Genomic DNA, 25927 nt, shown 5'->3' on the forward strand with positions numbered 1-25927 from the left:
ACAACTCTGGGAGATTTTGTACTTCGAAATATTCCAACTACAACAAGTCTGTACATATTTGCGATTCGCAATTGGGAATCCAAGTATATGGAGGGTCAACAATTCATACGCTGAATTTTTATTGTTTGGGTGGTTGTTGCTCCAACCCCTGCGTTGTTCAAGGGTAAACTGTATTTTCTTTTTGTTTTTAATAACAATGTGGGATGGTCAACGAGTCCACCTAGATCTTATCCACTGACTGTTCTCACCACCATTTGAATGAAACATGGAGCATGCATCTAAGGTACAGCATTCAGCATAGAATCCTTTCAAATGATTTCCCTCTAACATCAAGCTTGCTTCCCTCCCAAACATCACATCTTCCAGCCACACTAACTACTCCTATCCTCCATTCACACGACACACCTGAAGGTTCCCATGTGGTTCCTCCTGCCCAGAATGCCTTTTCCTCTCTACCATCCTGGCAATATCAAACCCACCCTTTGAACAAACCTGTACAATAACACTCAGCTCACAGTAACGGTTCAACGCCTGCCGCCCCGAAAGGCTGTAAACTAGATGTGGAGCCTCCACACAGAGCGTGGGATCTGTGATTACCCATTGAGTTAAACGAAAAGTCTTCTAAAATACATTCCATTATGTCGTAACTTTACTGGCTGCGGCCCACGGCGCTCCAAAATGTCAGGATGGACAGAGGGGAACAGGGGCCTTTCACCGTCAAACTGAAAGGTAGGGGGGAGCAGTCAAGATTGGTCAACACTCCTGGGTCCTTTGTGGTGGCTATAATTCAGAGGTGTGTCCTCATGATGGCCAGCATCCTGCCTCAATGTCTCCCTCTACCTCTGCCATCTAGCTGGCTTCCCTGAAATTCACAAGACTTCATCATGCCTTAGGACCACAGTATATTTCCTCTCCAAGACCAGTTTTCACTAGTTTCAACTATATTTTTAAGAGCTGATCCTCCTCTCACCACTCTCCTCCACTGCCCAGGGGCTATCAGGTACATAGACTGGGCCAAAAGTGGGAGAATTCTTCCTTTAAAGAATTTGAACGGTCTCAAAGCAAAGACTTGTGCTTGCTAGCATTTAGGGTTTCCTCAGTTAATGGCAATTCTCTGCTGGATCACCCTAAAGTAAATGTACACAAAGTTCCCAAACAACTTTCTGTAATCTGAGATATGTAATCTGAGATCTGTAAATATGAAGATACAATCAAGGGTCAACAGTTGAAGAACAACTGCCACATGGAAAGAAGTGATCAAGACATATAAATAAAAAGAATGCCTACAGAAAAAAATGGATAATTATTCCAGGAATACAGCAAATTACAAACAATTAAAAAGCACTGTTATCACTATCTTAACAGATATTTGAGAAGATTTTCCTCTCACAAAACAATACAAGATGTTATGAGAAATTAAGAATCAGAGGAAAGAAGGGGCTCTTGGAAATAAAAAAGACAAAGGCAGAAAATGCATGAGAAGAAAAGTGGTATAACGGCTCAATAAAAGAAGTCTAACATCTGTCTACACTTAGTTTAGGAGAGAAAGAAATAGGGATATAGGAAATGAACTTCAGATCAAATGTGTCTACCAAGTAGCCAGCAGATCACTGTGAAATATCAGGATGAGAAATCCTATTTTGTTTTAAGAAAGACAAAAACCCCAGGCAATATACCAATAAATGAGAAGAAGGTTGGCATGAGACATTTCACTAGCAACATTGATGCTAGAAGACAATGGAAGAGCATCATCAAATTCTGAGGGAGAATTATTTTGCACCTAGATAAATAATTTTGCACCCTGACAAATTGTCAAGTATGATAAAGGCATTTTTCAGAAATACAAGAACTAGAAAATTTACCTCTAAGATACCCCTTTAAAGGCTGTTACTTGAGAATATGCTGTAGTGAAATAAGGAATGAGATAATGAAACCCAGAAAGAAATATACCCAACCCATAGGAATTTTAAAAAAAAAAGAAAAAAAAGAAAGGAAAAGCCAGGATGAAACACAATCCAGAATAGAGCAAAACACAGAAAACTTCAGGATGGAGTTATCCAAGAAAAGAAAGGTAGGTTTAATATCATATATAGAACAAGTTAAGTAACCAGTGAAAACACACAATAAGGGCAAAAAGTGGCAAAGCACATAAACCTGTGGTAAAAGGACTATGGTAGCTGAACACTGAATCTATTACAATATGATCTAAGTTAGACCATGGGAATTATGGCTTGCAAACAGAAATTAAAGGCTGAAATCATCAACAAAGTAGTAATACTAATGATATTACTAATATAGCTTATAAAATGAGAGGTAGGTGGGGGAAGAAGTATAAAAGCACTAATTTCCTAATATGTCATAATAGGGAGGTAATCAATACTATAAAAATTTTAAAGTGAATTAAGATATTCTAGATTACTACTTTTAAAAGTATTTTTTTCCTTAACTTTAAGGGAATATTTTAGGAACTAATATTTGAAAAAAATAATTGTCTGAAGTTCAATAACTTAGAAATTTTACTGTGCTTATTTCTCCTTTCAAGTAAAATTTAAAATACTTTTTACTTAGAATGCATAGTATGATCTCATATATTTAAAATGTTTTTAGTATCTATTTATCTATCAGAGAGGTATGTCTGGAATGATATACCCCTAATGCCAATGATGATATTTCTAGGTAGTAGAATTTTAGGTTAGTTTTTGTTCTTACTTTTATACTTTTCTGTTACTTGATTCAAAAATTTATAGAAATATTTATATTTTACAACAACAAAGCCACTTTTAAAACGTCACAGAATCTTAATTAGTTCTACTCACCAATAGCTTTGGTATAATGTCTTGCTCCAAGAAGTAATTCTGGAGCTCGGTACCAGAATGTTACAACTACTGGATCCAAATCTGCTAAAGGCTTCAAAGGTGAATTAAATAATCGGGCAAAGCCCATATCAGCTGTAAAAAAACAAATACAAACAAACAAACAAACAAAAAAACCCATAGAAGAATGTTAAGTAAATAGATTTTAACAAATTTAATTGATTACTCTAATTTTATCACTGTTATTTAGTAAGATATGAAAATGTGCTGAATTCTGGGAGACAAAAACACAAAACCTAAAAGTAAGACAAGTCTGAGATCTTCATTCTTTGCAAACTATTGTCACTCACTCTTCAACTAGGCTAGAGACATGCTGTGCTGCCAGAGGTCAAGGGTGACCCTACTCCTCTAGGCAGATTTCTTTCTATCTGCCATACCACCATTGGGGACAGGATTGTTAAACTGCATTTCCATTCTTTGCATTGGTCAAACGCACTGAGAAATGAGATCAGGGTAAGGCTTTCCATCATTGCATCAATAAGTCTGTTGACTGGTATAATCAAAAGTTGACTGTACAGTATGTTAACACCACTATTTCTCCCCATTTATTTGGGTTGAATTTTACTAACTTAAGAGTCACAGTATTTTGTTAAGCTGGAAAAGACTTTAAAGTCATATAGTTCAATCAATCACCTTCTTTTCCAAATGACAACATTGAGGTTAGAAGAAATTAAGTGATTTGACAAATGCCATCACTTATATCCGAGCTGGAGCTGTGGTGAGATACAGTTCATGGCACTTAATATGGTTTAATGTGTAGTGTAGTTATTGAGGCATGGCTGTTTATCCTACTACACTGTAATTCTGTTAAAGGCAAAAATTGTGTCTTTTTCATGTCTCTATTCTTTTTAGTATCAAGTATGGTGTCATTTTATGCATAGCTTTTGGCAAATACATGTTGAATAAAAAAAATCACTACCATACCACCAATTCAAAAATTTCAAGATTCATCCACCATTTGTTTAGTTTGTTCTCCTAACATACATTTTTTAATGAAGTAGATCCTAGCCTAATCTAGTTAATTATGGAGGTTTGAAAAACACAGACATTTGGCAAAGAATTAAAACCATGAGTCAGCTTACTGAGTACTGGTTCACAGAAAACTGTTTATTTCTTCTTAAATGTGAATGCTTTTAAGCCGTTAGTGCCTTCCTCCCCAAACCTGCCAACATTATATACATTACACAGAAATATAACCCCAAACTAGACTACCTTAGTATATGTTTTCCCCAAATTTTACAGTAAAGAACACATCTGTCACTACTATTTGGGTCTTTTACATTTTGCATGCTTTGAACTTATATTTTAATTTGGTGGCACCAAACTGGATTGGACAAAATCCTTTGAAAGCACAGGTGAGGACTTAACATCATTTGATGACAGTACTAACAGGGCCTGGTTCTCTAGGGAAATCAATGACTAGGAGTACTTTGAGGTGCATCAAATGTTATCACTACTAAAAAGTTTGCAATGTTTATATCATAAAAGAGTATATTTGAGTCTAATTAAAGTGGAAAGTGAGATCTGGGGAATTTATAGAGGAGGAGAGGGAAGAAGAGTTAGTAACACCTATGTTTTTCTTTGTTGGAGAAATGGTACAAATCAGCTTATAATTCTTATTCATATTAAATCATGGAATCAGAAATTACTATTTAACTTTGTTAAATGGTTCCACAAACCTGCTGCCTTTAAATTCATCCAATTCAGTTACAACATTTCTACCCACACACAAAACAAACTAAATGTGACACACACAACTTAGAAATGACAATGAAAAAAACCCAATTAGGATAAATTAATTTACTTCTATCCTTATAAATTATCAAAAATGGGTAAAATTTTGTTTGGATATATTTTTAAGAAGCTATTAAAAAACATGCCAAAGTACAAAATGCTCATTAATTTTTTTTTTTTTTTACCATCAGGCAAAGGCCTGCTACAAGATAGGCTTGTTAGAACTTAAGGTTCTGTATCTATCTGGCCTCAGTGGTTTTCCTGGTTTGTAATTCCTAATCTAGACGGGGTCAACAGAAGCATATGTTCTGATCTAATCTGGTTCAGGTGAACAGACCTGATGGTTTAATTACCAGTATGCTGAATGCCCTTGGGACTAAAGGTGAGGCTTGCGGTCTAACACAAACAGAAGCCACTCACCTCTACAGGCTATTTTTTAAAAGAAGTATTCTATTTTTTTCATTTTATTTTTTATTATTTTTTCCTTTACTGATTAAGGTATTACATGTGTCCTTATCCCCCGTTGCCCCCCCCCCCCCCCCAACTACAGGCTATTTTTAATGAAGGTAAAAGTTTTTAAAAAGCTTGCATGGCTTATTTTATAATCAGAACACTTCAGTCTCTAAAGATTGACACCTTTAAGAGTGTGAAACACTTTTCACTTTTAATGTATACTCTTTAAAAATGGCTTCAATCATATGGAGGTACATGAATATAGGCGTATTATTAAAGCAAAAATTAGAAGTGATACAGCTGCCTACAAAAGTCTTAAAAGAGTGCTACACTGTGACTTATCAAAGATATAACATACCAATTTTTACTCTTCCTCGCTCAGGACCTTCACCCATAACTAAAATATTAGCAGGTTTCTGTGGAAACAAAATAGTGTGTTTTTTTCAGTAGACAGTAGTGGTTTCTTTCAAATAGACAATATGCCAATATAACACAAATCCACCTTTTAAAATATCTCATCTACTCAAAAATTAATATCAAATACAGAAAGTCACCAAAGAAACTTTGTGTGTACATATGCAAAGCAATATACAATCTAATGAAGGCCAAATATGGCAATGCTCCTCTCCATGCACACCTAAGGTTTTTTCTGGCCCTTTTATCTGTCTGTTTTCACATCTGTGGGTCATCTGACTAAGTTATGATGTTGTGGTTCCTTTCAACTCTTTCAATTATATAAAACACCCTGCAACTTTAAGAAATAATAAAATTTCAAAGATGATTTAATACTAAATAGCAAATTAACTATAGGGAAGGAGCCACCTGATACCCTATTTTGGAAACAGTAAGGTATGTATCTGTTTCAACAAAAAAATTATAGTGAAATCAATTTAATAAAGTCTTTTCTAAATGAGTTAGTGAAGTAAGAGGAATTTTCTATGACCTGAACAGTATTGAGGCTTTTATTTTTAAATAAAAAAGGAAGCTAAAGTTTTAAAGTGAGATTGTACAGGAGTAATATTTTAAACAGTTTTAACTCTATAAAAATATAAGTATTAACTGTCATCTAAAATCTGTTCTAATGGTATCTACTATCTATAACAGTGATGGTAAACCTATGACATGCATGTCAGAGGTGACATGCGAACTCATTTTTTTGGTTCATTTTTGTTAAATGGCATTTAAATATATAAAATAAATATCAAAAATACAAGTCTTTGTTTTACTATGGTTGCAAATATCAAAAAATTTCTATATGTGACACGGCACCAGAGTTAAGTTAGGGTTTTTCAAAATGCTGACACGCTGAGCTCAAAAGGTTCACCATCACTGGTCTATAATAATAAAAGTGTAATATGCTAATTATACCAGACGTCCTTCCAGATGAAGCCGGGGTTGCAGCCTGGGTCCCAGGTGCCTGCTGGCCCAGAGAAAAGCCCTTCCCAGGTGCCTGCTGGCAGCTGGAGGAAAGCCCGGGTCCCAGGTACCAGAGGGAAGCCGGTGCCGGCAGCTGGGGGAAGGCAGGCCTAACTCTTGCACGAATTTTGTGCATCAGGCCTCTAACATAAAAGGGTTGGTCCCTCTTCAAGAAGGAGGACAAGGGGAAGATGGAAGACAAGGGAGGGGCACAGAGGCAGAGAGAGGAGAGGGGAAGAAGTAATCCCACACCTTACTTATCCTGCTATACTAATTCTACCAGTCTGCTAAGTAAACGTGAAACTAGATTAGAATGCCTTTTGATTATTGATCAAAGCAACCTTAAAATCAAATTGGAGATTTCTGGTGATAGCTGGTTCAAAGTGAAGGCTGTTTTTAGTGATAACTAGTTCACAGGCTTCCCTAACCTACTTAGTGATAGCCCCTGTACTATTAAGGATAAAATGTAACTTACAGTATATTATTCTATCAACTACTAAGGATCAAAGTTACTTTTTATCACCAGCAAAAATAAAAGATACTGCTGAAGTAATAACATACACATTTCAGAGGTTAAAAACTCCTATATTTTTTAAGGTGTGGAGACTAGGCACCAGAGAGATTAAATGACTTGCCTTAACTATAAACAACAAGACTTTGGGGGAGCAGCATAATTTACCCCATCTCTGAACAGTCTAGTGCTCCCTTCCAAATGTATATTTCTGAAAGTAACTTTATATAGCGAGTTTTTAAATTAATATGTATTCCTGCAGTAACAATGATAATGTTTTATTCAAGAAAAAGTTTTCAAAACCTCTGTCATCACTATACACACACACACTCCTGACCACTGAGAGGAATCGGCTAAGTACCAAAAGGAAGTATAACACTAACAATACCCCCTGTGAGCTACATGCTTTTGTGCACTGTTAATGGATCAACACTGGTTTAGTCTCTGCAAAGACTCTTAGAGCTCAGCCTACTTCAAAATGAAACCAGATCTCTGAGACTTGTACAAAATGTTGAAGGCAGAGGGGAGCTTTCCAGGAGGAATAAGCAGTATTTCTATTTGGCTGATGGGTAAGGCTTGCTCTCAACTTACAATGTGGACTCAGGGGCGTACTTTCATGTTTGCTAGAACTCTCTTCTCATCGGCAGGACCCCCTAAACATCTCTTAAACACATTCCCTACTCTTTAACCCTATTTTGATTCTCTTCTATCAAGCCATCTTCCCTAGTGATGCCAGAGTTATCTTTTTAAAAGACAAAGCTGATCATGTCATTCCCTTACTTAAACTCTTCCACAGTAACATAAAAAATTATTACAAGATTAGGGGAAAAGAGCAGAACATAAAATGATACATAAACTATTACTATAACTGTTTTTAAAAAGTGCCTAGTAGGCCCTGACCAGTTTGGCTCAGTGGATAGAGCGTGGGCCTGCGGACTGAAGGGTCCCAGGTTCGATTCCAGTCAAGGGCATGTACCTTGGTTGCGGGCACATCCCCAGTAGGGGCTGTGCAGGAGGCAGCTGATCAATGTTTCTCTCTCATCGATGTTTCTAACTCTCTATCCCTCTCCCTTCCTCTCTGTAAAAAATCAATATATATATATATATGGTGCCTAATAGGACTAGAACAAAAAAAAAAAGACAGAGGTATGGATGAACCTTTTCAAAAATGTCTTTGAATGCTTTTGCTCTGCTTTATTATTGTTACTAAAATGTTATTTCAACTCTAATTGGTCTCTCACCAACTGTGAACAAAATCCGAAGTCCTTGAGGGGATGGAAGGTACCTGTACACTCATTCCCACCAATTTCTGCAGCCTTATATTCCACCACTTCACACTGCTCCTGCCACATGTATATTTTCAGTGTTCTGTGACTAAACTTTTTACAACTTTATCATTGCTATCCTCTTATTTCTGCCCCCAAAGACCCTACATTTATGCTACTTGGAAAAACCTGATTCTTTTTCCCCCTTAAAGACATAAATAATACATGAACACATTCTGACTATAATCAATTCAAAATATAAAGTCACATACAGTTAAGAGTTAAAGACCCTTTGCCACCCATAACTCCTTCACCACACTCCAAATCCCACTCCCTTGTCCAGAGGTACAAGTTAACTGATTTTCTGTGATAGATTTTCCTCAATCCTAAAAGATTATCTCCAAATCTGACAAAAGCACAAGTATACATGGGCATCCCTCTCCTACTTCTATTTGGATTAGTCATTCAGCAGCTGAGCCCAGAACTGAGAAGTCTGAGAAACTAAGATGGCGGCATAGGGAAACACCGAAATTGCTGCCTCCTACAACAACTTCAAAACACAATAAAAAGACAAAACGAACATCATCCAGAACTTACAGGAAGGCTGGCGGAGTGGAAATTCTACAACTAGAAGGAAAGAGAAAAGCACATTGAGGGTCAGGAGCTGTGGAAGTAAAGTGCAAAGGTACGGAGGCTCGAGAGTGCGCGGAAAGGGGCTGGTACCTGAGGACGTGGCTGTCTTTTTGAATCGGGAGGGAGTCACAAGCTCCCGACTGCTCTGAACTCCGGTTCCGGGAAGTCTCTGGGGACCCAGGACTCATACGGGGAGAAACTGGACTGTCTGGCAGCGGGCAGAACTCGGAACTCGAGGGCGGCTTTCCCTCAGAGGTGCTTGCAGCAATTAAATTATCAGGACACTGAGACGTGCGCGGCCCCTTAGGGCAGGGTTGAGAATCCGCCATAGTTCCTTGCTCCGCCCTTTGATTCCCTGAGACCCTGCCCCACCCAGGCTGCGGCAGAGGCTTTTGCATATGAATGCCCTGGCCCTTTGCAACCTGAAAATTACCTAACAAACTGCAGCTAGGCCACAGACTCAGAACTTCCAAGAGAAGGCCCAAGGCCCCACAGCAGCTTGCATTGCTTCACAGCTGGGCCTCATCAGGGCACCTCCAAACTCCAAAAAAGGAAGGGGAATCTGCAGTTCTCTTCATAGCTCCTGCTGGGTAACCTCCAAGAGCCAGTGTACCCAGTGGTCAGAGGGGGACCATCCGGATTACAACTCCTCAGATCCATAAGGGACACACCCAGGGGGCAGACTCAGTGAGCACCAAAGCCCCACTGAAGCAAGTCTTGCCCCAGAAGGGTGTCTTCAGCACAGAAGTTCTCCCACTGCAGACACAGCCGATTCTCACTGCCAATTGGCCTGGAGGTCAATTACTCCCAGTGATCCTACAACAATCAAGGCATAACTACAACAAGACTGTACACAAAGCCCACAAGGGGGTGCACCAAGAATGTCCACCTCAGGTAACGGGGGAGGCTGAGCCACTGGGCCCTACAGGACACCTAGCACACAAAACCACTCTACCAACACAGGGAAGCATAAAAAAATGCGGAGACAAAGAAACAGGTCACAAATGACAGAAATGGAGGAAAGCAAACGACTGGATATAGAGTTCAAAACCATGTTTATAAGGTTTTTCAAGAATTTTATGGAAACCGCCGATGAATTTAGTGAGACCCTCAAGAAACCTAGTGAGACCCTCGAGGATATGAAAAAGGACCAACTAGAAATTAAGCATACACTGACTGAAATAAAGAATAATATACAGAGATCCAACAGCAGACAAGAGGATCCCAAAAATCAAGTCAAAGATTTGAAATACAAAGAAACAAAAAATACCCAACCGAAAAAGAAAAAAGAAAAAAGATTCCAAAAATATGAAGATAGTGTAAGGAGCCTCTGGGACAACTTCAAACGTACCAACATCAGAATTATAGGGATACCAGAAGAAGAGAGAGGGCAAGATATTGAAAACCTATTTGAATAAATAATGACAGAAAACTTCCCCTACCTGGTGAAAGAAATAGACTTACAAGTCCAGGAAGTGCAGAGAACCCCAAACAAAAGGAACCCAAAGAGGACCACACCAAGACACATCATAATTTAAATGCCAAGAGCAAAAGACAAAGAGAGAATCTTAAAAGCAGCAAGAGAAAGAAACTCAGTTACCTACAAGGGAGTACCCATACGACTGTCAGCTGATTTCTCAACAGAAACCACGCAGGCCAGAAGAGAGTGGCAAGAAATATTCAAAGTGATGAATAGCAAGAACCTACAACCAAGATTACTTTATCCAGCAAAGCTATCATTCAGAATAGAAGATCAGATAAAGAGCTTCACAGATAAGGAAAAGCTAAAGGAGTTCATTACCACCAAACCAGCATTATATGAAATGCTGAAAGGTATTCTTTAAGAAGAGGAAGAAGAAAAAGGAACTCTTACCATTTGTCACAGCATGGATGGAACTGGAGAGCGGATAAATACCACATGATCTCACTCATTTGTGGAATATAATGAACAACATAAACTGATGAACAAGGACTGATCCAGAGATGGAGAGGCATTGATTGGACTGTCGGGCCTTGGAGGGAAGGTAGGGGAGGGTGGGGGTAAGGGGGAAAGATCAACCAAAGGACTTATATTCAAGCATATAGGCCTAACCAATGGACACGGACAATGGGGGGGGTGGTGTGAGGGCATGAGCGGGGGGGGGGGGGTAGGGGGTAACATGGGGATAAGGACACATATGTAATATCTTAATCAATAAAAAATCTATTAAAAAAAAAAGAACTGAGAAGTCCTGGGATGGAAGTTATTGGTCAGCCTGCTACTGGGCAAAGAGGAACAAAATCCCTCTCTTGTTCTTCATTTTATTTTAGACCTGTGGTCGGCAAACTGCGGCTCGCGAGCCACATGTGGCTCTTTGGCCACTTGAGTGTGGCTCTTCCTAAGCCTTAGGAGTACCCTAATTAAGTTAATAACAGTGTACCTACCTATATAGTTTAAGTTTAAAAAATTTGGCTTTCAAAAGAAATTTCAATTGTTGATATTTGGCTCTGTTGACCAATGAGTTTGCCGACCACTATTAGACTTACTGGACTGGTCCAGTTCCAAACTTGGATCTGAGAATTGGTGGGGAGTAAACAGTTTCTTTGTCAAGGTCTGGCCTAGTATTAGGGTTTAAGTTCAAAGTACCAGTTAATGAAAAATTAACTTACTAGGCAACTCCCTGCCTACTGTATGAATGGAAGCAGGTCTTCAAAACCATATCTACTTCTACTTAAAAGTATCTCTGCCTAGAAATGCAAATTAAAACCACAATCAGTTATTACCACACACTGTCAGAATTGCTATCATCAATAACTCCACAAACAAGTGTTAGTGAGAATGTGGAGAAAAAGGAACCCTCATGCACTGTTGTGGGAATGCAGACTGGTGCAGCTACTAGGGAAAGCAGTATAGAGGGTCCTCAAGAAAATAAAAACAGAACTGCCTTACATGACCCAGCAATTCCACTCTTGGGTATATATCCAAAGAAATCCAAAACACTAATTCAAAAGAATATGTGCTCTTCTATCTTCATTGCAGCATTATTTACAATAGTCAAGACATGGAAGCAATCTAAGTGCCCATCGATAAATGAGTGGATAAAAATGTTGTGGTACATATGTATAATGAAATATTACTCATTATGAAATCTTACCATTTGCAACAGCATGGATGGGCTTAGAGAGTATTATACTAAGTAAAATAAGTTAGTCAGCGAAAGACAAATACCATATAATTTCACTTATATATGGAACCTGAAAAACAAAATAAATGAACAAACAAAACTGAAACAGATTCATAGACTCAGAAAATAGATTGATGGTTGCCAGAGGGGAATAGAGTTGGGGGACTGGGTGAAAGTGGTAAAGGAACTAAGAAGTAATTGGTAATTATAAAACACTCATGGGGATATAAAGTACAACCTAGGGAATTTAGTCAATAATCTATATATATAAAAAACCAGAAACCAGAATGCTGTAAGTACCGTACGCCCGGTCGCTATGACACCCTCTGCAGCCTGCGAACCAGCCGGATTGGGGGGTGGGGCCAGCTGGCCAACCTCCTGTAGCCCCTCCCCCGCCCGGCCCCACCCCAGATTGGGCCCCCACCCCAATCAGGGGGCAGGGCTGGCCAACTGCCTTCAGCCCCGCCCCTGATGGGCTCCCACCATCCCGATCGGCCTGCAGCCCCTCCTCCGAGCCAACTCTGCCCTGATTGGCCCCCCAATCCACTCAGGGGCAGGGCTGGCTGGCCAACCTCCCACAGTCCCTCCCCCGGCCGCTGACCCCTGATCAGCCCTCCCACCCCATTCGGGGGTGGGGCCGGATGGCTCACCGCCCACAGCCCCTCCACACGGCCAGTCCCGCCACCCCAATGGGGACAGGACCTGCTGGCCAATCGCCCGCAAGCCCTCCCCCCAGCCAGCCAGGCCCTGATTAGGCCCTGATCGGGGTGGGCCAGCTGGCCAACCTCTCACCGTCTCCTCCTCCCGACAGGCCCAGCCCTGATCTGCTGATTGGGGCCAGGCTGGCTGGACCCCACCCATGCACGAATTCATGCACTGGGCCTCTAGTATTATAATAACTACGTATGGTGCCAGGTGAGTACTTTAAATATAGGGGGAAACACTTTGTAAAGTATATGATTGTCTAACCACTATGCTGTACACCCGAAACTACTACAAAATAATACTGAATGCAAACTGTAATTTAAAAGTAAAATTTTAAGTTCTTAAAAAAAAAAAAAAATACCTTTGCCTTTAAATGAATTTAAATTAGTGTGGACATACTTTATAGTCATAAAGAGAATGTTTTTAAGTCTTGTTTTAATAACACTGTTTAACAAACAATGGGTCCCCCCCTCCTGTTATTTTCCATGGTAGCGTTCCATATGCTCCTGGGCATGATATTCAGATTAGCAGACAATTTAACACTAAATTTCTTTTGTGCATGTAACCTAATGGAAATCTCACTAGAAAAAGGGGAAAAAAAACCTCTAAAGATCATGAATAATGAATACTCTTATCAGCATTGTTTTATTGCTTAATCAGTATTAAGGAAAGCTTCAAAAGACTTGATGGACAATTTTTGTTTTAGTATTTAATGACACATTGAAATAATATTTTATTCTCCAAAAATGTAAATTTCTTTTTTTCTTTATCAGTAGGAGAATTTGGTAGCAGTTTTTAACTCTAGAGCCCAAACTTCCAATTAGTTGGTGATAATATATGAAACAAAGAGTAATAACTATAATTATGGTAAATGGTCTGCAATCTTTCATATACTACCAAACATAATCACCTTGAAAGAACATATAGAATCTTTGCTGGTGATATTTGATGAAGCATTTACTCCATCAAACTATATTTGTTGCTATGAAGATTAGAGGTCCAACATGACTTAAAAGTGTTATAACCTCATGGCAACACTTTTAAGTATGGCAACACTATACAAGGCACAGAAGTGATTATAGAACACCGTTTATTGCCTGCTGAACAATGAAACGTATCAATGGGATATTTATCTGAAGTATATTTGTTTGAAACTATGATATTCCTTATCTTATTGGTTTTATCCCCCCCCATCCAAAACATGCTTATAATTATAAAAACATGTCCTTGCTTTGTAGTCTCATGGCATTTCTTCTTGCTTTCTGTTATTATGCTCAAAACAAACAGAGAAATTCATTGATATTTCTTAAAGCAAGGTTTTTGTACTGCACACACAACCGTTCTTAAAGAGGCTTTCTAGTCTCCAGAATTTTACATGCTTAGCATACAACAGGAATAACAAATTGGTTTTATGTAAGAAGCCAACTCTGATTTTAAAAAAGTAAGTACTACAGGGAATTCTTTTCTTGAGAAAGAACATAAATCGGGCTGATCAGGCCACTGCCATCATCACTCAGAGGTATCTGACATAGGTGTAGAAGTAGAGAACAGTGACTCATCTGTTAACTTCAACAACTCTTTATTCTAAGGATAAAAATGGGGTCCTCATATGTTCACTATGTATTGAGGCAAAATTAGAGACTTTGAATCAATAGGAAAAGTTGATTCTTGATGATCTGTCTATGAAAAAAGACAGCAATCCATAAGTAACTAAGTTAGTGCTTTTATCCAAGATTTGTTCAAAATTAAACTTTCATGCAATTTTTATTAATACTTTTGATACTTTAAAAAACATAACACATTTTCCCTTTTATAATATAATAAATGGTCTCACAGGAAAGTTAATATTTTTCAATATTATTAATACAATTCAATATAACTTTAACCACAATTTTTTGGTATACTTTCTTTTTTTGATATGTATCTTTTTACAGTTTCTTATTTCTACTATTTTGTATCTGCCCTTTCTCTTAACATGATAACATTATGTTAACTTACTATAATTTTATGTGACTACACAGTAATTTTTCTATGTGTCATAATTTGCTAATTATTTTCTAGTTGTTAGACATACAATTTTTTTTTCAGTTTATCATTATTATCAATAATGCTGAGATGGCTTTTTCAATTTTTTATAATCTCCTTTAAAGAGCTTACTAAAAAGCCCTGTCCAGGTGGCTAAGTTGGTTGGAGTGTCATCCTGCATACCAAAAGGTTGTGGGTTTGATTCCTGATCAGAGCACATACCTAGGTTGCAGATTCAATTCCTGGTCAGGGTGCATAAGGAAGGTAACTGGTCAGTGTTCTCTCTCTCCCTTCTCTAAAAATCAGTAACAAAAACACATCCTCAGGTGAGGATTAAAAACAAACAAAAAAAGAATTTACTAAAGGTAGGATTGATGGATCATTCGGAATGAATATTTTTAAGTTGTTGATAATTCTTACTTTCCAGGTTGTAATTTATGTCCTTCATTCAACATACTGAGAGCATATCATGTACTGTCCTTGGCATGTGATAGATAGGGGTTAACAAAATAGACATGATCCCTGTCACACAGAAAAGCTAGATATTAGGAAAGGTAAGTAAATACATAAAATGTTATAAAGTATAATAAATGCTATAAAAGAAAAAAGGGTTCCATTAAAGAGAATAATGGGGACCCTGCTTTGTATCTGCTGGTAAGGAAAGGAAAACTGGGGGTACTACTTGGAAGAGTGGTGAGGGACGCCCTTTCTGAGCAGATATTGAAACTAAGACCTGAAGGGTAAAAAGGAACTACCCAGAGGAAAGGATTACTTATGTAAGTGGGTGAGTTGGGAAAAACTTTTCAGACAGAAAGAAAAACAAGAAGGCTCTGAATAAAGCAGGAAATAGCTTGGTTTATTCAAGAAGTCATTTGTAAGCATGGGGTACACCAGCAGGAAACGTGGTTACTAAGGTGGCGCCCAGATAATGCAGATCTACTTTGCATATAAAATGTTCTTTCTTGCCCTGACTGGTTTGGCTCAGTGGATGGAGCATCGGCCTGTGGACTCAGGGGTCCCAGGTTCGATTCCGGTCAAGGGCATGTACCTTGGTTGCGGGCACGTACCCAGTGGGGAGTGTGCAGGAGGCAGCTGATCGATGTTTCTCTCTCATCGATGTTTCTAGCTCTCTATCCCTCTTCCTCTCCCTTCCTCTCTGTAAAGAATCAATAAAATATATTTTTTAAAAAATGTTCTATCTCTCTTGAAAATGAAATTTCAATAAAAACTTTTAAGCATGGAAGTGACAATTTGACAACAGCAACATGAATGCTAGTTATGCACCAGGTCCACTACACAGATTAATTAATTTCGTCCTTACAGTAACTCTTCATGAGTAGATATTATTCCAATTTATAGATAAGATGACCAAAGATAGAAAGAACTCAGCTGAACTGTGTTAGTCCACATTAACTACTTCATACTAGTTCATCATTAGCAAAACCAGGGTTCAAATGCAGTAAGAGTCCATCCTCTTAACTCCTGCATTACACTGTCAGTGCACAATTGATTATTATCCTATCTAATAAAAAAGTAATATGCAAATTGACCATCACTCCAACACACAAGATGGCTGCCCCCATGTGGACACAAGATGGCCTGCAGGGGAGGGCAGTTGAGAGGGACCAGGCCTGAAAGGAAGGGCAGTTAAGGGCAACCAGGCCTGCAGGGGAGGACAGTCAGGGGGACCAGGCCTGCAGGGGAGCGCAGTTAGGGGCAACCAGGCCAGCAGGGGAGGGCAGTTAGGGGCAACCAGGCCTGCAGGGGCAGGCAGTTGGGAGCGACGAGGACCAGGAGAGGGCAGTTGGGGGAAACCAGGCCTGCAGGGGAGGACAGTTGGGGGCGACCAGGCCTGCAGGAAAGGGCAATTAGGGGCAATCAGGCCAGCAGGGGAGCAGTTAGGGGCGACCAGACCAGCAAGGGAGGGAAGTTGGGGGCGACCAGGCCGGCAGGGGAGGGCAGTTGGGGGCAACCAGGCCGGAAGGGGAGGGCAGTTAGGGGTGACCAGGCCAGCAGGGGACGGCAGTTAGGGGTGACCAGACCAGCAGGGGAGGGCAGTTAGGGGCAATTGGGCTGGCAGGGGAACAATTAGGCACCAATCAGGCTGGCAGGGAGTGGTTAGGGGCAATCAGGCAGGCAGGCAGGTGAGCAGTTGGGAGCCAGCAGTCCTGGATTGTGAGAGGGATGTCCAACTGCCCGTTTAGACCCGATCCCAGTAAACAGGCAGTCGGACATCCCTTGAGGGTCCCAGATTGGAGAGGGTGCAGGCTGGCTGAGGGATACACACACCCACCGTGTAGTGCCCTGGCCGGTGTTGCTTAGTTGTTCCAACATCAACCAGTGCACAGAAGAGTCACGGATTCGATTCCTGATCAAGGGCATGTACCTGAGTTCCGGGTCGGGGCTCATGTTGGAGGCAACCAGTTGATGTCTCTCTCTCTCTAACCTTCCCCACCTTCTATTCTCTAAAAAGCAATAGGAAAAAAAATATCCTCAGATGAGGATTAAAAAAAGGATGACGTGGCATCTCCTCAATATTATTGCATTACTTTGCTAATAAAACTGAACTTGTTGAAATATGTTTATAAACACAATTTATGTCTATTAGATGTATGTTGAATGAATTTATTGCTTATATCACTTGTGGTCTAACTTTTGGTTAGTATTTGTGTTTTTCTTAATTGATACGGATCTGTTATTATTTCTTTTTCTAATCCAATTTTTCTGTTGTTGTTTTAATTTGCTTTTCAAACAACTGGTTTAAAGCTATATCTTTTTGCTTACTTGTATGATTGCAAAGAATTCTAACACTGGGATGTGTCTTGCAATTTGCCATGAATGTATAGATTTAACTCGAATATCTTTTGTACTTTCAAACTCTGTATCTTAAATGGCAAATTTTTCAATTGATGCTGTCGAACAGTTAAGAAAATATAATTCTGCTTTTATTTCTAGTTCATTTTACTGTGTTCTGAGAAATTAATGCAGGATTCGTGCATTAATGCTTACTATGCATATCTTTGTCTTCTAGTACACACTGAATTTTTCTAAAAAAGCAATTCCATAATTTTTGCACATTCCTTATTTTTAAAAATGTGTCATAATCTGATGGAAAAATGTCAAGGTACATATATACATATTTCTATTTCTTTTTGTACAATTGCCAAACTGAACAAACCATAAGTTCTTTGTTGTATTTTCATTTTGCTGATATAAAATGTTTCAGTCTTTTGAAATAAAATACACTTTTTCTAATACTATAACTTTTTTCCCCTATATTTAAACAGACATAGACTTTAGACCAATAGTTCTCAACTTTTCTCTTCCCTAACATTTAAGAAATATAACAGACCTCTTCAGAACATTACAATAGGTAAGAGCTAATAAAGAGGCTGAAAAATAATCAGGAATATCATCAGCTATTATTTTTGGGTCCTTCACCTTCATTTCCTCATTTATAAAGTATGGATAGAAATGACAACTTAGTATTATTCCTAAGATTATATGTGACAAATGCACATAAAAGGCTTAAAATAATGCTTGGTATGTAAACAGTCATAAGATTCTATAATGATAATTACAAAGGCAGATAACATTGTAATCTTTTAACAGTGATTCACTATTGCAGTGATTCTTTAAAAATCCTGCCGGAGGAGAGGCTACCTATGCATGATTGGACAATGTGCCCATAATGATTTTTCTATACCACCTGATAAGACGATCCTAGTTGCTCTTGATCATTTTCTAGCTTTTAGTCATTTATACCTTTTACAGACTTAAAAAGTTTATTAGCAACCGTTTTTCAAAAATTAAATAAAAAAAATATATATTCTTGTCAAAAATGAAAATATAGAAAAGTATAAAGAAAGTGAAATTTACCTGAAATCTCATCTTACAGGGTTAGGTCATTACAAATATTTTGGTAGACATAATTCCAGCTTTCTCTAAATCTGTATTATTTATATTTATTATACATCTCTTATAAAGGCCCTTTTGATTCCTATATTTGTTCCTTCAACAGTAAACAAATAATAAATGCATAGTAACCACTGCAGTTATCCTATTTTATGTAACCTCCCCTATCACAGTTATTTAGGTTATAGTTGGAACAGAAGAGTTCCAGAACATCCTATATAATAAAAGGGTAATATGCAAATTGACCCTAACAGCAGAACGACTGGGAATGACTGGTCATTATGACACACACTAATCACCAGGGGGCAGACGCTCAATGCAGGAGCTGCCTTCTGGTGGTCAGAGCGCTCTCACATGGGAGGAGCTCTGCTCAGCCACAAGCCAGGCTATAGGCTGCCAGCACAGCGGTGGTGGTGGAAGCCTCTCCCACCTCCTCAGCAGCGCTAAGGATCTCAGACTGCAGCTTAGGCCTGCTCCCCGCTGGCAACTGGACATCCCCCGAGGGCTCCTGAGCTGCCAGAGGAATGTCTGACTGCCAGTTTAGGCCCGATTCCCTGGGGAGTAGGCCTAAGCCAGCAGGTGGGCATCCCCCGAGGGGTCCCAGACTGCAAGAGGGCACAGGCCAGGCTGAGGGACGCACGCTCCCCCGCCCCCTCCCGAGTGCACAAATTTTTGTGCACCGGGCCTCTAGTTGTTAAATAACAGGAGTGATGGGAGGTTAAAATAATAATAGCTGTACACAGTCATGTACTGCTTAACAAGGATATGTTCTGAGAAATGCATCACCAGGCAATTTTGTCATTGTGCGAACATCATAAAATGCTCTTACACAAACCTAGTTGGTAAAGCCTACTATACACCTATGTTATATGTGGTATTGCCTACTGCTCCTAGGCTACACACCTATACAGCATATTACTGTGCTGAATGCTGTAGGCAATTATAACATAACTAGAGGCCCGGTGCACAAAAATTTGTGCACTCGGGGGGGAGGGGGGCCTTCTCAGCCCAGCCTGTGCCCTCTCGCAGTCTGGGACCCCTCAGGAGATAACGACCTGCTGGCTTAGGCCTGCTCCCGGGTGGCAGAGGACAGGCCCAATCCTTAGGTGCAGCCCCTGGTTGGACTCAGAGCAGGGCCGATTGGGGAGTTGGGGCGCCGCCCCATCATGCACAGAGCAGGACAGATTGGGAGGTTGTGATGCCACCCTCAGTCACGCTCAGGGTAGGGCCAATTGGGGGATTGGGGCACCGTCCCCTGTCACACTCAAGGCAGGGTCGATGGGGAGGTTGTGGCACCACCCCCTGTCAAGCACAGAGCAGGGCCAATCAGGGGGTTGGGGCACCGCCCTCTATCACCCACAGAGCAGGGCCAATCAGGGGGTTGGGGTGCCGCCCTCTATCACCCACAGAGCAGGGCCCATCAGGGGGTTGGGGCACCGCCCTCTATCACCCACAGAGCAGGGCCGATCAGGGGGTTGGGGCGCCGCCACTCTCACACTCAGGGCAGGGCCGATGGGGAGGTTATGGCTCTACCCCATCACACACAGAGCAGGGCCCGTGGGGGGGGGGGGTTGGGGAGCTCCCCCCTATCAGGCACAGAGCAGGGCTGCTCAGGGGGTTGGGACCCCGCCCCCTGTCACACACAGAGCCGCAGGGCGATCAGGGGGTTTGGGCGCTGCCCCCGTCACGCTGATCCCGGTGCCGGAAGGCATATTACCCTTTTACTATATAGGGTAGAGGCCTGGTGCATGGGTGGGGCCGGCTGGTTTGCCCTGAAGGGTGTCCTGGATCAGGGTGGGGGTCCCCACTGGGGTGCCTGGCCAGTCTGGGTGAGGGGCTGAGGGCTGTTTTCAGGCTGGGGGTGACTGAAGTTCCCAACCGCTCCTTTTTTTCTTTTTTTATTCTGGGCCAGCTTTACCTTGAGGCTTGGCTCCAGCTCTTAGGCCTCCCTCCAGTGCTGAAAGTAGGTTTCTGGCCTTTGCTTACAATGTTGCGAATCTGCTGGCTGAAGTCCGGCGGTATTTGTTACAATGTTTCTTAAAATGCCCGCTCAGAGGCCTGCAGCCGCAGGCGGGGAATGTTGGTTTCCTCCGTCACTGAGGCAAGCAAGCCTCATGTTAGTTTCAAGCTGCCTGGCTGCCAGCCGTCATCTTGGCTGACAGTTAATTTGCATATCTCGCTGATTAGCCAATGAAAAGGGTAGCGGTCATACGCCGATTACCATGTTTCTCTTTTATTAGTGTAGATAAGAATTTATGTACCTATACATCTAAACATAAAATAAGGTACAGTCAAAATATGCTATAAAAGATAAAAATTGGCACACCTGTAAAGGGTCCTATTTTTCATCTCCATTACAATCTTATGGGACCATCGACACATGTGGTCCATCATTAAACAAAATTTCATTATGCGGGTACTAAATTATATATACTTTCCATGATTGCAAGTTTCCTTCTTTCCTTAATTTTATTAAGAAATTCAATCAGAAATGAAAATTAAATTTTGTCAAATACTGAATATTGAATTTTGCAAAAGTTTTATAGTTACAACTACTGACATAACCATAGTGTTACTCTCTTACCACTACTGATATGGTAAATTCTGTTAACACACTGCAAGATATTGAATCCTCCTCACATGCTTGAAATGAGCTTTAGTTACTTATAGCATAGTATTCTTTTAATGTTCAACTGGATCTATTTGCTAACATCTTGTTTAAGATATATGCATACATATTTATATGTGACACTGGTCCAGGATTATATGCATTTTCTTTATAGGTTTCTGTCAGTGTAATGCTTTCTTACTACAAAGCTATTAAGGAAACATTAGTTTGCACTAACTACTCTAGAACAGTTTATATAATGTAAGATTATTTGTTAGTGAGGACTGAGCAACTGTGAATCCATTTGCATATGTTACATTTTTCAGAGGTAGCCTTTCAACAAATGTCTTTATTTCTTCTATAGTCACTGGTCTACTTACTTTTTCTACCTCTTCTAGGATCAATTAGAGTAATTTGTATTTTATTTCTAAATGCTTTCTTAAATTTAGGGCTTTGCAGAACATCTGAATAGTTCAATAATCACTAAAGAAAATTAAATGGTAGTAAAAAAATCATCCATCCCCACTTCAATACATCTGAATCAGAGTTGTACAGATGAGTTTTACCAACCTTTCAAGAATAATTCCTATATCATACAAACTATTATACAGATTAAAATCATTTTCTGAAGTTAATACAATCATAACCAAACAGAACCAAGACAGTACACAAACAGAAGATTATTAACCAATCTCACCTGTGAATATAGATGGAATAAAATATTAGCAAAGGAAATCCAATAGTGACTGAAGAGAAAAAAATCAAGACCAAGCATGCTGATCCCATTAATGCAAGATGGTTCAACATTAAAAACAAAATAAGATTCTAACATGGCAGCTGGCAGGACTGGAGTAAGAGGGTGTGAGTGATTGAGGGAGTGAGACGATGAATGTGTGGACAGGTGTGATTGTGTATGTGAGGGACAGTCTGATTACGCAGGAGTCTCACGGGTGGGCAGCTCAGGCTCTCATGGCCAAAGAGCACTTGCTACCGCCCTGGGCACTCCCCTTGATGGCACAGCTCTGGATCAGAAACCACACCACCTTGAAGGGTTTACAAGGTCCTCCTTGGGAGGAGGCTGCGGGGAGCAGCAGCAGCTAGGCACCCAGCCTCACCAGCATTTAGACTAGACGTGGCCTGGGCCTGAACCACAGGCACCCCACCTAGAACCCTGCACATGTGTTCTCCAAGGACACAACCCAGACCCCGGATGCACCCACTGCAGACACAGCCTGGACCACACAGTTAAGTGAACGCAAGTGGGACCCAAGCACCTGCAGCTGACACCTGTAGGACCAGCTCTGTGGGGGAAGGGTGTATAGTTCAGAACAGGGACAATCAAGGTGTGAACCTCAAGACAGACCCAGTGTCTGGTCTAAAGAGTCCCTGACCTTTGGGTAACCAGGGGCTTCAATCTCTCAGACCTCAATCAGGTTGCCCAGGCCCAGCAAGGGGCAGTGACTCACAATAACCTGCACTAGAGAAGCTCCCAGGAGGCCCAGCATAGACACACCAAGGGACCAGATTCAACAACATCAGAGCAAAATCCAGAGAGCTCCACAAATGGCAGACCCAAAGGTTTTGGTGTGTGAGTGTGTGTAGTTTTGTTTTTTTGGTGTGTGTGTGTGTGTGTGTGTGTGTGTATGTGAAAATAGAATTTTTTTTTGCTTTTTGTTGTTTGTTTCTTCCACTTTTTTTCCTTTCTTCTTTTTTTTTCTTCCATATCTCTAATTTCTCTTTCCTTTGATTCTATTCTACTTTAGCCTAGACTTACTAATTTTTCTTAATTGTTTGGTTTTTTGCTTTTTTTCTCATTTTATGTTTTATTTTTCCTTTCTATATCTTAATATAGCCATTTATTACTGCTTTTACTATTTAAAAATGTTTTTATTTATTTTAGAGAAAGAGGAGGGAGAGGGACAGAGACAGAATCATCAATGAGAGAGAAACATCGATGGACTGCCTCCTGCATGAGCCCCACTAGGGAATCAAGCCCACAATCCGTGCATGTGCCCTTATTGGAAATCAAACTGATAACCTCTTGGTTCATAGGTTGACACTCAAACACTGAGCGACACCAGCCAGGTTATTTCAACATTTTAAATTCATTATTATTATTGTGTTTATTTTCTGTTAACTCTACTTTTGTCCTTCTATCTAGTTTTTAAGTTTCCTCCTTGCTTCCATATAGCTATTGTTTCTTTCTTCTTCTTCTTCTTCTTCTTCTTCTTCTTCTTCTTCTTCCTCCTCTTCCTCCTCTTCCTCCTCTTCCTCCTCCTCCTCCTCCCCCTCCTCCCCCTCCTCCCCCTCCCCCTCCCCCTCCCTCTCCTCTCCCTCTCCTCTCCTTCTCCTTCTTCTTCTTCTTCTTCTTCTTCTTCTTCTTCTTCTTCTTCTTCTTCTTCTTTTTGTCTTCTTCTTTATATCCCCTCTAAGTGTTTGGTCATGTATCTGTTAGTATCCTTTTTATTTATTTATTTATTGCTTTGCTTTCTCTTCTTTTTCCTTCATAGTCGTTCCTGTTGTTACATTGAGTAGCTTGATTTTTGTGGTGTTTTGGTTTGGCCCTGTTGTGTTTTATTCTGTTTTATCAGCACCTGTATAACGGCTGGCACAATGAACCTCTCTGGTAGCAAGTTGGAGGGTACATCAGCAATCAAGTCTCAGTTACAACAGGAGAGCCCAAATAATGCACACAAGGGGCATTCCTAGAGCACCCAGCTCAGGTGAACAAAGAGACTGCACACTGGAGCCTTCTAAGTCCCTCCTACAAAGACTGGGAAGCATAACAGTTCTATCTAATACATAGAAGCAAATACAAAGAGATAGTTAAAATGGAGATACAAAGAAACAACCCCTAAATGAGGAGAAAGAAGGAATCTCCAGAAAAAGAACTAAATGAAATGGAGGCAAGCAACCTATCAGACATAGAGTTCAAAGCAATGGTTATAAAGATGATTAAGGAACTTAGTGCAAATTACAACAGCATGGAAAAGAAAACAGAGACCATGAACAAGAACCAGACAGAAATGAAGAATGATATACATGACATCAAGAACACACTGGAAAATTAAAAGTAGACTAGATGAAGCAGAGGATTGAAGCAGAAATTTGGAAGACAAGGTAGAAATAAATATCCAAATAGAAAAAAAGATAAAAATAGAAAATAGAAAAAAAGATATAAAAGCAGGAAGATAGCCTATGGGAGCTCTGGGACACCATGAAATTGTAACGACATCCTCATTATAAGAATACCAGAAGGGGAAGAGGGTGAGCAAGGAACAAGGAACCTATTTAAAGAAATGACAGAAAACTTACCCGAACTGGTGAAGGAAAATGTCACACAAGTTCAGGAGGCTTAGAGTGTCCCAATCAAGACGAACCCAAAGAGACCCACACCTAGACACATCATAATTAAAATGGCAAATGTTAAAGGCAAAGAAAGAATCTTAAAAGCAGCAAGAGAGGCAGAAAATAACCTACAAAGGAGCTCCCATTAGGATGTCAGCAGATTTCTCAATAGAAACACTTCAGGCCAGAAGTGTCATGAAGTATTCAAAGTAATAAAAATGAAGGACTAAATCAAAGACTACTGTATCCAGCAAGGCTATCATTTAAAATTAAAGGTGAAATAAAAAGCTTTATAAAAAAAAAAAAAAGATTAAAGGAGTACATTACCACCAAATCAGCAAAGTAAGAAATGTTAAAGGGACGGCTTTAAGAAAATGAAGAGAATCCCAGCAACAACACAGCACTGGTAACTCTTACGCAGCCAGCTCTGGGCAGTGAACTTCCACTGGACAGAGAGGCCCTGTAGCCTCAGAAGCCAACCCCAGAACACTGCCACCCAGAGGCTGACCCACAAACTGACTCTTTGCTAAACACAAAATAAGGCAGTCTGGGAAACAAATGCGGCTTGCTTTAAAATAAGGACTGTGGTTTACAACACAGAGGAACAGTGTATCGCAGGGAAACTCAACACTCTCCTGAATACCTGGCAGGTCTAAGGCGAGCCACACTGAAGAATAGAAGAACCGAAGGACTTTCACTACTGCAATATTTTTTCTTTTTTCTTTTTTCACCTTTTAACTAAGAAACCAATTTTTTTTCTTTTTTTTTTCTCTTTTCCTCTTCTTCTTCTTTTTTTTTTTTCTCTTCTTTTTTCCATCACCTGATTTTACCCTTTTAATTACTACCTTCTTATTTTTAACCAGTATTATTACTGCTACCATTTTACCATTTTTTTTAAAGTGCCATTTTATTTTCTCTTTATTTTATTTTGGGATTAGTGTTCTCCATTCTATTTTCATCGTTATATTATTGGTTGTTTCTAGTTTGCATTTATCTCCAGGGAGCTGTTGCTGGAATTTGTTGGGATTAATGGCTGTTCTATAGGAGTATTCTCCTCATATAAAAAGTCTCTTCCCCTCTTCCACTTCATTCTCTCTATTCGCTCTTTTTTTTTCTTTTCCTTTCTTTTCTCGCTTTTACTTTCCCCCCTCCTTTTTCCCACTTTCATTTTTGCACTCCTTTTTTTGGTCCCTAATTTTCTTTTCTTTTTTCTCTTTTCTCTTTTTCTCTTCCTTCTTCCTTATCCCCTAATTCTCTTAATTCAGGTGGTCACCTTT

General features: G+C 40.1%; 1 protein-coding gene across 9 annotated transcripts in view; it reads right to left on the reverse strand.

Moving 5' to 3' along the window:
• Window positions 1-25927, reverse strand: part of CDK8 (cyclin dependent kinase 8) — a 164301-nt gene that overhangs the window by 16126 nt on the left and 122248 nt on the right. For 8 of the 9 annotated variants that reach the window (XM_036298199.1, XM_036298200.1, XM_036298197.1 and 5 more), the window contains exons 5-6: window positions 5419-5476; window positions 2817-2948 (exon numbers count right to left, since the gene is read on the reverse strand). In XM_036298199.1, the coding sequence (XP_036154092.1) occupies window positions 2817-2948; window positions 5419-5476 (190 nt within the window). The remainder of the gene's footprint in view (window positions 1-2816; window positions 2949-5418; window positions 5477-25927) is intronic. The other variant, XM_036298202.1, reaches the window with a different exon arrangement.

The sequence above is a fragment of the Myotis myotis genome, unplaced genomic scaffold, assembly GCF_014108235.1.
Source record: "Myotis myotis isolate mMyoMyo1 unplaced genomic scaffold, mMyoMyo1.p scaffold_m19_p_3, whole genome shotgun sequence".
NCBI classification, from domain to species: Eukaryota; Metazoa; Chordata; class Mammalia; order Chiroptera; family Vespertilionidae; genus Myotis; species Myotis myotis.